The 13,872-nt window shown below is 43.4% G+C and overlaps 3 protein-coding genes across 3 annotated transcripts; 1 reads left to right on the top strand and 2 right to left on the bottom strand.

The window, feature by feature from the left end:
* Positions 1-395: 395 nt before the first annotated feature.
* Positions 396-3,290, bottom strand: anks4b (ankyrin repeat and sterile alpha motif domain containing 4B). Its single transcript, XM_060042318.1, has 2 exons — positions 2,964-3,290; positions 396-1,845 (listed from the first exon to the last, which is right to left on the bottom strand). The coding sequence occupies exons 1-2, from the start codon at positions 3,122-3,124 to the stop codon at positions 747-749; spliced, it is 1,260 nt and encodes a 419-aa protein (XP_059898301.1). The 5' UTR covers positions 3,125-3,290; the 3' UTR covers positions 396-746.
* A 372-nt stretch (positions 3,291-3,662) lies between these two features.
* On the top strand, positions 3,663-9,313 carry slc25a17l (solute carrier family 25 member 17-like). The gene is made up of 9 exons (XM_060042338.1): positions 3,663-3,946; positions 4,100-4,160; positions 4,335-4,401; positions 4,808-4,962; positions 5,300-5,416; positions 5,666-5,811; positions 6,001-6,096; positions 6,180-6,262; positions 8,751-9,313. Exons 1-9 carry the CDS (start codon positions 3,878-3,880, stop codon positions 8,896-8,898), a joined length of 942 nt encoding a protein of 313 aa, XP_059898321.1. The 5' UTR covers positions 3,663-3,877; the 3' UTR covers positions 8,899-9,313.
* A 140-nt stretch (positions 9,314-9,453) lies between these two features.
* Positions 9,454-13,866, bottom strand: dxo (decapping exoribonuclease). The gene is made up of 6 exons (XM_060042330.1): positions 13,225-13,866; positions 12,722-12,948; positions 12,321-12,540; positions 11,312-11,447; positions 10,821-10,915; positions 9,454-10,493 (listed from the first exon to the last, which is right to left on the bottom strand). Exons 1-6 carry the CDS (start codon positions 13,683-13,685, stop codon positions 10,376-10,378), a joined length of 1,257 nt encoding a protein of 418 aa, XP_059898313.1. The 5' UTR covers positions 13,686-13,866; the 3' UTR covers positions 9,454-10,375.
* Positions 13,867-13,872: the final 6 nt, after the last annotated feature.

The following is a 13,872-nucleotide window of genomic DNA, read 5'->3' as shown; positions in this document are numbered from 1 at the left end:
TTAATTTTGAGAAAAAAATTAGAAATAATAAAAATCATAGAAATCTAGGAACTTAGGGCTGTGGGAACACTAGGGCCTAATTTACTAAATTTTCATTGAAAAGGAATCCTTAGAAATGTGGGACCATTGGGCTGCGGGACCATTGGGCTGTGGGAACATAGTGCTGACCCCGTTTGAAGATACACTCCTAGTTGTCGATGTTCTTTGCTATCAAATAATAACTTTCTTAAATTGTAGCCATAGCAACAAAGTAGATTATGTAGAAGTTCTTGTAGCTTTTTACCGTCTGTTATGCTTAACATTAATGTAAAGTGTAATGATGTACGATATTCATGTCATGGTTTAACCTCCTGGGTTCCTGACCTTATCAACATAATCACACATTTCACAAAACATCTGTGAAATACATTTTATTCAATAATAAATCAGCACGCAATCAAGTCGATTATTTCATTTTACTTGTATGTGGCTTTTTGCCATATGTTGTGGTTAACCTTAATGCCAGGTATAATAATACATGACATTCATATTGCGGTTTAAACCCTCCTGGGTTTCTGACAATATCAACATCCTCACACATTTGACAAATTATCTGTTAAATACGTTTTATTAAATGAATTGTGTCACCAACTTTCACTATTTTATTAAAATACCGACACATGGGTCATGCCGAAAAACACAGCGGTTGATTTGTTTTTTATATTTAAACAGCATTGCTAATCAACAGTTCAATAGTTCCGATCCTATCACAGGACGGTGACTTTCATTTTGCCAGGACTTGAAAGTGCACTTGTTCTGCGAGCAGCCGCCTCTAGAATCTTCTTCCTCGGGCCCAACTGGATGCGAATGCCCTTGAGGTCATCGTCGGAGCAGAGCATGAGTGCCTCCAGGTCCAGCTTCTCCCGGTTAAACGCCATGGTGAACTCCTGCAGGGAGAGGGTCGACAAGAAGGTGTCCAAAGGGGACGTCTCCTCGTCAAGCTCGTCGTCCAGCCCCAGCTCGTCCTGCTCCCAGGGAACGTCGGCGTCGAAGCCGCCGGCTCCTCCATCGTCGTCTCCCGCCCCGAAGATCTCGTTTTGGACGAGGAAGCCCAGGTTCTCGTTGCTCTCGTTGGGCATGTCGTCGGCATCCGAACCCAATTTTTTCATGAAGGTCAGACCCCCGAGGCCAGGTCGGTTGAAGATGGAAAGTTTGTTTTGGGCGCCTTCCGCGTCATCCTCGCCCCTGTGGGCGTCCTCCGTTTCCTCCTCGTTCTCTTCCTGCTCGCTGAAGACGTCCAGAAACTCTGGGTTCCCCTGGTTCCCGAAGACGACATTCCCGTCCCCTCCCCCTTTTGGTAAGGTGCCCCCCTTATCTTTCTTCCCAAATCTCTGCAGGGTTCCCATGACGCTTTTAGAGAGTGAACCAGACGGCTTGGAATTGATGAGCTTGGAGAACTGCTCATTAGACAAGGAGCCCGTGGTGGATGTCTGCGCCCCGGTGCCGTGTTTGGATATGGACCCGCTGTTGGTCTGGTACATCTTGTCCATCTTGGTCTGGTGGCGTTTCTTGACCTTCTCGCAGAGCTTCACTCGTTTCTCTGCCTCTTTGGTGGCCTCCTTCTTCAGGTTCGCCACTCGCCTAGGGTCCTTGGTGGTACGCTGGGAGGCGGAGGCGTCCAGGAAGCGCACGCAGTCCATGCGGTCGCGTGACGCGGCCACATCCATGGCCGTGTGGAACTCGTTGTCCAGGGCGAAAAGGTTGGCGTTGAAGTTGACCAGAAAGCTGAGGATGTGCATGTGGCCATTGTTGGCAGCGTGGTGCAACGGTGTGTTTCCCCAGATGTCACACCTGTCTGGGTCTCCGCTGCAAACGAAGAGGAAGAGGAAGCGGAAGAGGATGATCAAGAAGAAGAAGAAGACGAAGATGAAGACGAAGAGTTATCAGTGAGCTCATGTAGCACCAGATAACTGTGATGGTTGACAATGGTTTATTTCATTCCCTTTCTCCTTCAACCTACTGTCCTATGAATGAAGGCTAAGAAGCCCATCAAAATACAGTATATATATTATGTATAAATATATATTCTTTTTTCTGCATCTACATTTGCACTAACATTCAGTTAAGCAGAGATGGAGTATACTATTTAAACTAATAAAAGGTCAAGAAACAAAATAACACATGACACTGAGATCTCAACATGACGAAGGTTAATCAGTGAGCTATTAAGAATGAAAGTCCTGCTATACCTCTTGCAATAAAAATAATTTAGTTGGTATCATAGCAACATTGTGGATATCACTCAACAAACAGAAGGTATTTATGACCACAGGCTATAACTGAAATATGGTACACAGAATTATGCCCCCTGGTCATCCACGTTGTAATATATAAGATTTAATTGATTTATTATTTTGGGCCTCATCGCAGTAAGACTTTGGAGAACATATTTGATATATTGAGAGAGACAGAGAGGGGGGTTGGGGGAGGTTATGAATGAAGGGGTCTTTTGTTTAACAGGCTTTGGATGATTTAACATTTGGCTCAGTGCATGAGAGAGTCCATACAGTGGAGGATTAGTTTACTTTCTTTCAAAGTAAACATTAGAGATTAAACTTAAAGTTAAGCATAGGACCAAACATACAGGTTTATAGTATGGTGATGACAACAGCTCAATAAGGCCACATCCTCAACTTAACATGACCAACAAGGACAAAATGTAGGATTACTAAACATTTAAAGTTCCGTTTTTTATTTCTAACACTAAGGCCTAATTACAAAAACAAAAGCCGTCTATCTATGTATGAAGGCTAAATATTAGGCCTAAAGCATTATTTATAAATAGGTGCAACATAGCCTATATATTAAAATGGACATATATTTAGAGGAAGAGGAAAATAATGATGGTTCTGTGTGAAAACCGAACTATCATCAATCTGTTGTTCATAGATTTTTTTATTTCTCAAAGGGGGGCTTTAACTCACCCCCGACTGCATATCAGCTGAAGGGCATCGCCGTGCCCGTGAAAGGCAGCCCATAGGGTGGGTGTCATGCCATCCTCGTCCGGTGTGTTCAAGTCCTTTTTCGTGGCCTCCTTCAGTAGATCCAAGTACCCGTCAATCGCAGCTTTATGGTACCTAGACATTGTTAATCTCCCCTTCTAAATATTTATATCCTATATATCACAACTGCCTTAAAAAATAAATAAAACAGTAATAATTTAAAAGTTCTGGAAGGAGCCCGTCATTTTGGGTAATTGTTCTGACTCGAAGCACACAAGAGAATGGCAAAAAGAGTAGGACTGGGCGTGAACGTAATTGCTGCATTCCCTGCCCGCTATAAAAAAGAGGCAAAGTCCAGTCTCTGCGTGGCATCCAAGGAGCAAGCCACACGCCATGGACCTTTGATTCCAAGCGTCATTGTGTGCTTGAAAAGTTTTTTTTTTATAAAATATCTTGTTGGTAAACAAGTTATTTTCTTTTTAAATGTTTTTCATAAGCTTAATATAATTGAAAGATCAAGTTCACGTTCATTGCATCAGAAAATGATCGATATTGAACTATATTTTAAATTTAACAGTAAAAGTCAAAGAAATCAAAAATGTTTAGAGTGATGAGAACTACTACTGCTTATAGAATGACACAACAGACTCCTCCTCAATAGATGGCGATGTCCCCGCCTATCGCCTTGCACTCTCGTCTCGGATAGGGGAGGGTTACCACAGAAGGACTCGCCAGTTCTCACAGTCGGGATACTTCAGATCATTCCATTGTTTTGGTTTTGCTTAACTCAACACAAAGAGGTACCATATCATATATCTACCTAGTTTTCATAAATTGCTCTGTACCCATTTATTTATATATTGTTTGCTATTTATCCCAGTTTAGCAAGTGCAGAAATGTCAAACACCGGTCCATCTAGTATCTTGTCCTACGAGACGCTCGTTCATGCGGTAGCGGGGGCAGTGGTGAGAAAACACATTCACACACACGAACCATTTCAAACATTTTTATTTGTACTTTTTGTTCGAATGTTTCATCCATTAGTGATGTCAACAAGATTGGTTGACTTATTATCTTGTCCGTCAGTTAAACATTACACTTGATTGTCGCCAATTTAGGGAGGCGTGACAGCAATGAGCGTCTTCTTTCCTTTGGACACAGCCAGGCTTCGACTACAGGGTGAGTTGGGGGTCTTATCGGAGAGACCAAAAGATAGCAGCCCTGCTGAGCTCTAAACCTGTGCACACAGTCTATTGATTCAAAATCTCTTGTTGGTATTATTAAACACCTTATTTAATGGTGCTCTACTTTCAGATTGTTGTATATAAAGTTTCACTCTAAATGTGTTCTCAGTTGATGAAAATCGAAAATCGAAATCAACCCCAGTCATCCTGGCTGAGATAGCAAAGGAGGAAGGCGTGTGAGTAGTGTTTCATAACACATAATCTCTCAGCAACCATTTTTTCCTTCGGGGTCAGGGCTTTAGTTTTTGTGCTACAGTGCATAGTCCAAATCCTTAGCTTTATTTGAAAAAATCTACTGCAGTTGAAATTGCAGTTACACATAATACACTGCAATAAACACCACACACTTGAACAAAAAGACAAGCATTCATTTGAATCACATTTTCATTATTTATAATGCACTACATACAGTACATTTAAAAATGAATGACAAAATATGGTCGAACAAAAGTAGGATACCGAAATCCTCATTGAACGTAATTCCAGTTGTTTAGACACATTGGAAAAAAGTCTATAAAGTAAACGTTCAACATATGTCATGCTCAAGGGACACGACATGTATAACCACTGCTTGTTTTCCAGACTGTCTCTATACAGGGGATGGTTCCCAGTCATCTCCAGTCTCTGCTGCTCCAACTTTGTCTACTTCTACACCTTCAACACTCTGAAGAAGCTGGCCAGTGCAGGCCCGGGGAGGCCAAGGCCAGCTACAGACCTGCTCATGGGCGTTGTGTCAGGTGAGAAGACCCTCCAGAAGGGATCAGACTCAAGATAGTCCGATAGTGTCTAACCAGTGGCATATATTACCCCAATTTCTGCCGCCAAACTGAAGGCATCTTTGAGACAAATGCCCAATCCTCTTCCTGCTCCATATAGACATGTATCTAAATTTCACTCTTTACGAGCAAGTCCATTTACTTTACAAAGTGTCTACTCATTAGTAAATTTTTAGATGCATCTTGGGGCCTTGATTCAGTCTTTTGGAGAGCATGTGGTGGTAGGAGTACAGCAGATAGCGGGGAGTCGAAAGGGGCTTGCAGTTAGATGGCTGACATCTGTATGATCTTCATCCAGGGGCAGTTAATGTGATCCTGACCACACCCATGTGGGTGGTCAATACGCGGCTGAAGCTACAGGGGGCGAAGTTCAGAAACGAGGACCTCCGGCAGACACACTACAAAGGAATCTTCGGTGGGTAGCTTGGTCCCATTGTTTAATCTTAGCATTATTATAGTGTTATTTTCAATAATGTAGCAGAGACCTAATGCCAAGTCTATCACAGCTGTCAATGATCTCTATCATGCATAGATATTGGTAAAGAATATTTTTGTTCTTAATACTGTATTATACTTTGTGCTATGACACATGAGTTTCCCATCTGGGATGGACAAAGTATATCCACTCTATCTTATATTTGACCCCCCCTCCCTTGCCTCCCAGATGCCTTCTACCGAATCGTATCAGAAGAGGGCGTGGCCACCCTGTGGAACAGCATGCTGCCATCCCTCATCCTGGTCTTCAACCCAGCTGTGCAGTTCATGTTCTATGAGGCCATGAAGAGGAAGGCGGGCAAAGGGGGACGGGCGGTGAGGAGAGAGAGAGACAATTTCCCCCTGGGATTCTTGTTTACTTTCCTTGTTTAACCAAAGGTCAACAAGTCCTCAAGCTATTTGTTGTTAGCTATTATTCTGGCTGTAGGTTTATTGATTTTGGTTTAAGGCTATAACATGAAGATGTGTTCATTTACGTATTGAAAAAGTGTGTGTGTGTTACAGATAACATCGGCAGAAATCTTTGTGATTGGGGCCGTTGCCAAGGCTGTTGCTACCACGGGAACCTATCCTCTGCAGACAGTGCAGGCCATTCTCAGGGTAAAACTAAGACTGCATCTAAATTAAACAATATCCATTATCTGTAACCATGGAATCCTGAAATGGACCTGTTTGTTCACCAGTTTGGCCAGTATAAGGGCGATGGTAAGGGAGGAGCATTTGCAAGTCTGCGAAGCATAGTGGCTCTGCTGATGGATAGAATGAAGTAAGTCAAGGCTTTTTTTTACTTAGCCCAGGGATCAGGGATCTTTGGCCCGCTGTTGTCATTGTTTTATCCATGCATCACACCTGTGCTTTATGAATCAAATTGATAATTCAATTATAATGAACATTACGTTTGTGTTCAAAACTTCAAATGTATGAGACTGTAGCTATGGTTACATGGTGCTGGCTCACTCAAGCCTGTTGGTAACCATTAGCTCAGCAAGAGAATCAAGTCATTATTTTCTTAAAGGTCCCATGACATGCTATTTTATGTATTCTTTAATATAGGTATTAGTGGGCAACTAACACAGTATTCAAAGACGTTCCCTAAATTCAGCCGTGGTGCAGAGTTACAGCCACTCCGAGCCAGTCGCACATTGAGCTTCCCCCAAATGCGCTGTTTCGGTGGGCGTGTCAAGGAGGAGGGTGGGGGTGTGGCCCTGAGCAGCTTGCAGCCACCATGCGCTCTGTTTACAGTGGATGTATCGCAATGGCGAGGCGCACACAGCCTTTAGCCGTGTTCTGTAAATATTCTAGAACACACGGGAGTCCTGGAGCTCTATATCTAAATATTATCATATAGCCTACACAGATATCTATATCATATAATATATATTATCACGGCCAAAAGCTGTGTGAGCCGATATTATGAATCTCAAACGACCGCGTTGGGTTCTCCGACGTTCCTGGTTCTTCAACGTCCACATCAATGTGAATACACACACTGTAACGCAAGTGTTTCTTGTCGGTTCTTTGACGTGTCTTGTATTTCCACAACGAGACTGTCGTGGGGGTTATCTGAGCCATGGTTGAGAAGGAATTGGGGGAAAGGAACTTTGGTTTGACTCGCTGAAGTAGGCCTACATGAACTGCGTCATGCCGCCGGTTGCCGCGAGGCACCATCGCCCGGCAGCGGGCAGCCGGCAGCAGGCAGCGAGCGGTTCAGTCGACTTCAGGTTGATGTGAAAGTGGAAGAACCAGAGACGTCGCAGAACCCGACAAAGTCGTTTGTGATTCATAATATCGTCTGGAGGCGCACACAATATGTTATATGATATAGATATCTATGTATTATATGATATTATTTAGATATAGAGCTCCAGGACTGTAACGCAAGTGTTGTACACTTCCTTGTTATTTGGATAACCGTTCTGCTGTTGGTGTGATGGCGCATAACACGTCGGACTCTCGTATCTGGTATTTCTACAACGAGACTCGTATTGGGGGTTATCTCAGCCAAGGTTGAGAATGAATTGGGGGGAAGGAACTTTGGCTTTGACTCCCTCAAGAACATGAACCACGACATGGAGGAGAAAGGGATTGTTGGCGGCGAATGTCTCCCGCTTGAGCCCCGCTGAGGGACCACCGCCGGAGGCGGAGGTGCATAAGCGCTGCCCGGCAAAGATCCCTTTCTCCTCCTTGTCGTGGTTCATGTTCTTGAGGGAGTCAAAGCCAAAGTTCCTTCCCCCCAATTCATTCTCAACCTTGGCTGAGATAACCCCCAATACGAGTCTCGTTGTAGAAATACCAGAGACGAGAGTCCGACGTGTTATGCGCCATCACACCAACAGCAGAACGGTTATCCAAATAACAAGGAAGTGTACAACACTTGCGTTACAGTCCTGGAGCTCTATATCTAAATAATATCATATAATACATAGATATCTATATCATATAACATATTGTGTGCGCCTCCAGACGATATTATGAATCACAAACGACTTTGTCGGGTTCTGCGACGTCTCTGGTTCTTCCACTTTCACATCAACCTGAAGTCGACGGCCGCGCGGCAACCGGCGGCATGTCGCAGTTCATGTACTTCAGCGAGTCAAACCAAAGTTCCTTTCCCCCAATTCCTTCTCGACCATGGCTCAGATAACCCCCACGACAGTCTCGTTGTGGAAATACAAGACACGTCAAAGAACCGACAAGAAACACTTGCGTTACAGTGTGTGTATTCACACACACACACACACACATGTGGCGCTCGCACGGTCGAGTCTCATTGGCGGGACAACGTCTCTGGGCGGGCCAGGCAGAGTAAGGGGAGGAGCTGAGATTCCTGATGACGTCATGAGAACAGACATTCCAAATCAGCGCGCTTGAGCCTCCGTTTTTTCAAAGGCGAGCAGAACAGCTAGTACTAGTTTTACACCAAACGCAAGTTTTAGCCACTGGGGGACCATAGGCAGGCTAGGGGAACTCATATTTATGTTAGAAAACCTCCCAAAGTGAGATTTTCATGTCATGGGACCTTTAACATTTAGAATGGCTTCAACTTTTTTAATATGGTTCAGGTTAGTGAAGAAAGCAGATGTAATCCCACGTGACCGTAGTATTTCAGACCCACAATAAAACGAATGAGCTACACCTTTTTTTGCCTACTACTATAATGTTTACATTGTGATGAAAGCCTATTAGTGCCATAACACACACATATTACAGGATAGCTTTTTGAAGTTGCCTGAAATCTGTCCTCTTAAACACAGGAAACATGGTTTCCTTGGCCTGTACAAAGGCCTGGAGGCCAAGCTGCTGCAGACGGTGCTAACGGCAGCCCTCATGTTTGTGGTGTACGAGAAGATCACCACAGCCACGTTTAAAGTGATGCGCATCAACAAGGCCATGAAGCACTGATGACCATTACCCCTCTATCCGCTTAAATTGCTTCCCTGGGATGTGCTTGCCAGTGGCGTAAATATCGACGGTGCAACCGGTGCACTGCACCGGGGCCCAGACGCCTTGAGGGACCCATGGAGGAAGAAAAAAAATAATAATCGCCTAGGACGGCAAATGTCTAGGGGCCACCCTCTGGTGGCACCCACAATTAATTAACTAAATTATACGATTACACCGTAGTAAGCATTTTTATTAATGAAATCTGTTGTGGTGATGAGTTTGGGGTTGGAGAGCTGATACAGTCTGCAGATTATCATTCTTTATCCATAGCCAATGAGAAATGAGCTCTTGGGGTTGGCTTTTAATAAAATAGTCCCTTTTGTCTTGGGATTATTTTTTTACTAATGTCAATATACTTTTATTTATTTATTTATTTTATTTTTTATTTATTTTATTTTTATTTATTTTTTTATTTTTTTCCAAAGTGCAAACATACATTTACAGACACCACATAACACGACAAAACCCAGATACGTGCGACAGACATGTAACATATACCAAAATATAAAAAAATCAATATACTTTTATGATGTAAATTGAAAGGAAAACACTCCATGTGGTTTCTTATTAATAACAAACATCAAACAAGAGTATTTATCCTAATTCAACTAAAATTTTTTTAATTTATTATTTCCGTGTGTTGTCTTTTGAACTATCTTACTGCTTCACGAGTTGTCACTCCAACGTTAACTGTTATGTTGGGTGCAAGTCAGCCAATGGCTTTACCCAATTTCATAACTATACACTGGGTATAGGAAAAAGACCAAAGGGTTATGTATTTATGTTCTGATCTTCTGTAAATTCGCTCTCCTCAAATTATGTCTTACGTTTGGAGAGAAAATGTTGAGTTGATTTTTTTTCTCACTGTCTTTACAAAAGGTATTTCTCATTACACCTCAGGCAACCTCAACAGTAATAATCAAATAGTTAGAAAAATTCACATATAATTTATTATAAAATTCAGTACACAGTCGCATTATGTTATTGTAATATTCCACAAACCTTTTTTACTAACCCTTTCACATTTACTGATATTTAATCATGTTAACGAAATAAGTACATGATGAGTTATTGTAATAATCCATGTGCCTTTGTTAAGGTTACGTTTACTAATGTCTTGATGATTGTACAATTGTTTTGGAACAGAAACATATTGCTTGAGAACCTGGGATTAAAAGGGGAGAACCAAAGCATACAGTGGCATTGTTCTGTTATTACGGTCCTGTTACCTTAATAAAATAATAATTTCATTCTTGTGGAAGTCCACAACATCACATATGACTAGTGATGCCACATCTAGCCACCTCTGCTAAACAGACCAACAAATTGGTGATCAAAGTCTCTTGGTAATAGTAGGCTGGCATTGACAGACAGTCTCTTGGAGGACAACCAGTTGGGTTTGACCCCCAAGGGGAGGGGCCTAGTTCAGCTGGGGTCAGTGTGGGGACCCCATCCCCTCCACATACCAGGGAGGGAGGAAGCAGTAGCTGGAGTCTCTGTGAACGGTGTAGGTAACGTCTTGGTGGGGGTCCCAGGAGAACAGATGCACCACCCTGGGGGGGAAATGATTCACTCGCTTAAAGGACTGATCAATCACAGGAGGATCAATGCAGTGAACATTTTAAATGTTCCCTCTAAAATGACTAAACATTGTATTTTTTATATTTGCATCATTTATGTATGTTTTTATAAGGTATGTCTTCAAGCTAATATAACCTGATCTACAGTCCAACCCCATATCCGTCCGATTTATTTTCTTTGCCAATTTTACCTGATAATTCTTATCCCCTGACATTTGAGCTAGGATTTGGGTGATTATTTAGGTATTATGGTTCTGGCCTTCAGCACACCAAATATCTCTCCACACCACTGTGGCTCACCTGGGGCTGTCCTCTCTGACCACCGTCCGGACGAAGGACAGAAACTCACAGCAGAAGTTCATACACACGGTGGGTTTCCAGCAGTTGTATTCATTCTGAAATAATGTCATAAAACAGAATACAGGGCCATGAAGTTTCCATTCTGACGTGCAGTCGATTTAGCGCAGAGACCTTCCTAATGAGCCAAGGTTATAAATCAGCCATCAATGGGTATGACAGGCTAGGCCAGTGTTGGGGCAGTGATCAAGCATCTCTAAATAAAACCTTTTAATTCAGTTATATTTATCTTACTATACCTCTATATATCTTATCCAAAGTGATTAAGAATGAACTGCTTTGAATAATACATAAAGAGTGTTAGGAATCTTGTGCAAGGAGTCCTACAGGTAGACTGCGGACACAAGCGATCTAATCAAAAACCCTTAAGCTGGGAGTCAAACACCCTAGTTGTCAATATAATATGATCAGGCCCTGGCTGGATCAATCAGTACCTTGATAAGATGTGAAATCTGGGAGATGTGAATGGTCTCCGTCCCGACAACCAGGCCGTCGGGATCCCGGAAGCCTGCGACGATACGAGGGACTCCCGGGAGGAAGGACTGGGCCCACCACTTGAGCAGCTTGAATCTGAAGACAAAAGCAACCACCAAGAATGGGGAAGGATATGGTTTATAAACAACTTGAAATTCAAACACATTTCTTTGTTGGCCTACGTGTTATGATTCAGACCCTGGGTTGCCAGATATTAAAAAAATGGGCACGCATACACAGCATGCTGCAGCCATGGAAGCAAGCAAATGAACGGGATCAGATAACTAGAGATCCTTCCCGACCTGAAAAGCCTTGTTCGCTTTGGGGCTATTCCCCACTATTCAAGGAGCCTGAGGTAAATAATTGTTTAGTATATATTACACGTGAACACTCCAAAAAGAAACAAGATAACACCTTTTGCCAAGATTTATTCGTTTTTATTAGAGGTTCATTTGTTTCTATTAGCGTGACGGTCATCTCGTCATGCTGAAAACAATATCCTGAGTTTGAGATCTCAATCATTAAATATTGCCCAACATTCGAGATAGCGAACAAATCAAATTGCGCCATTTTAGGAGGTTCACGTTTAGCATATACTAAAGTAAAATACTTTATTAATCCACAAAGCACGCACAGATATTACACTTGCATTACTTTCTACCGTTGTAATATGAATCAGTGATCTAGGTGAAATGCATGAGTTCAAATGACCTATAAAGCGTCTGAATAAACTGCCCAAGTGGTTAAAGAGTACTCCTAGCCGAAAGGTTCCTGGTTCAAACCCTGACCTCCACACTCACCCTGTAGAGCAGATAAAGCAAGACGCCCAACCGCTACCTGCTCATAAAGGTATCAAAAATCATTCATGACTATGGATGCTTCTTGGAAACTTGCTTCTGCTAAATGACTGAAAAGCAACAATAGAGTGCAGCTCTCCTACAGACAGGAAGAGCAGCAGAACCCGCCTACCTGTGGAAATTACTCCGTTGTTTGGGCGTGCAGATCTCCGCCGAGGTCTTCAGCTCGATGTAGCAGGCAGGGGCGGCAGGGGACTTGGGCCCTCTGTCCCGGCAGTCTACCTCGCCTGAGAAGAGCAGCTTGTGGTCGGCCAGCTTGGTCTGGACCACGGTGCAGAAAGCCTCATTGGTATTTACCACGCCGCCTGGGTCTGGGGAGGCCTTCATGTCCTCTACGGAGTCAAGATTACACACATCACATGTACTCGTCATCATAATTACTATCTATTTTAGCATAACCCTTTATCAAAAGGGAAAGCAATTCCTACTTTGAGTGGTCTAGCGTCTAGCAATGGCGGGTTTTGTAGATTATGCAGAACCATGTCCTAAACCTACAGGTGTACGTTGGCCTACCTGCACATAGGTACTGCTCAAACTTGTAGCCCCAGTACATCATCTCTTGGTGCCGCTCCGTGCGGTTTTCTGTATCGCGGCGCGAGGCCTCCGTCTCCACCTCGCTGAGGTAAAGGGTTCCTCTGAACAGGGTGGCTGCCAGCAGCCAGCCCTCCCGCGTCTCGTATGGCGTGGTCAGAAGCTTGGTTAGATGTCCGCGCCATGTGACAACGTCCACCCCCAACGCCCTAACAGCATTAGAAAACAGACCGATATCACACAAGTCAAGCTCCCAACGACCATTAACATAAACCTTTAAAGGTGACATATTATACCACCAGGTGTGATTAGCCGCTACAAGTCGTTTTGAAAATATGCCTCTTCTGACATCACAAGTGGGCGTGTCCTCCTAGGTTGCTGTGCTTGGAATCTGTGTGATTCTGTTTACTGTAGTGTTGATCCCTTTTATAGTGTGAAAGAAAATTGGACGATACAGACGTCTTATGAGTAGTCAGAGCACTTACGGTGATGATGAGGCTGCAGCCACACGGGACTCGAGCTTTGATTTGTTGGCTAGAATCCACCGAAGGATGTGATCCAGTTTCTCCTTTATACTGTCGTCTCTCTTTACAAACCGGTCCTTGTAGCCATCCCTTAGGTTAAAGTCAGGCCTGGAAGGCGGCTCCACAAAATATCTAATTTGCCTTGCGTCATTGAAGAACCTACGTTCAGAGTCCAGTGAAAAAGACCCCACTTCAACAGGCTGTTTGTAAACTGGAAAGGGTTTTTCATATAATTGCCGCCTGGTACTCAAAGCCCGGCATGAAGATGCTGAGGAGGAGAGAGGTGCTGGATCAGCTCGGTGCGGCGAATGGCTTGGCCTACAGCGTTTAGGGTTAACACTCAAAGTGTCATTATCCATGTTTCTTCTGTGATTTTTGTAACCGGAGGGTGGAGGGTTCACTTTGCGTCCATGTTGGTCCATTGCAGCGTACAGTCAACCCACAGTATTGCATGAGTTCCAACCCGAAAAGGCTACTTAATACGAATTGCGATCGTATTATTAGCCCAATGTTTTTAGCTCATGCTACCTGGACATGTTCTAAAAAAACACTTCCGGTTGTGTACGGAATGCAGAATTCATGTTGACCACTAGGGAGGGAGTGTGTGAA

The sequence above is a fragment of the Gadus macrocephalus genome, chromosome 2, assembly GCF_031168955.1.
Source record: "Gadus macrocephalus chromosome 2, ASM3116895v1".
In the NCBI taxonomy this organism is placed as follows: Eukaryota; Metazoa; Chordata; class Actinopteri; order Gadiformes; family Gadidae; genus Gadus; species Gadus macrocephalus.
Note: the sequence above shows the minus strand (reverse complement) of the source record. Positions and strands in the feature narration are given on the sequence as shown.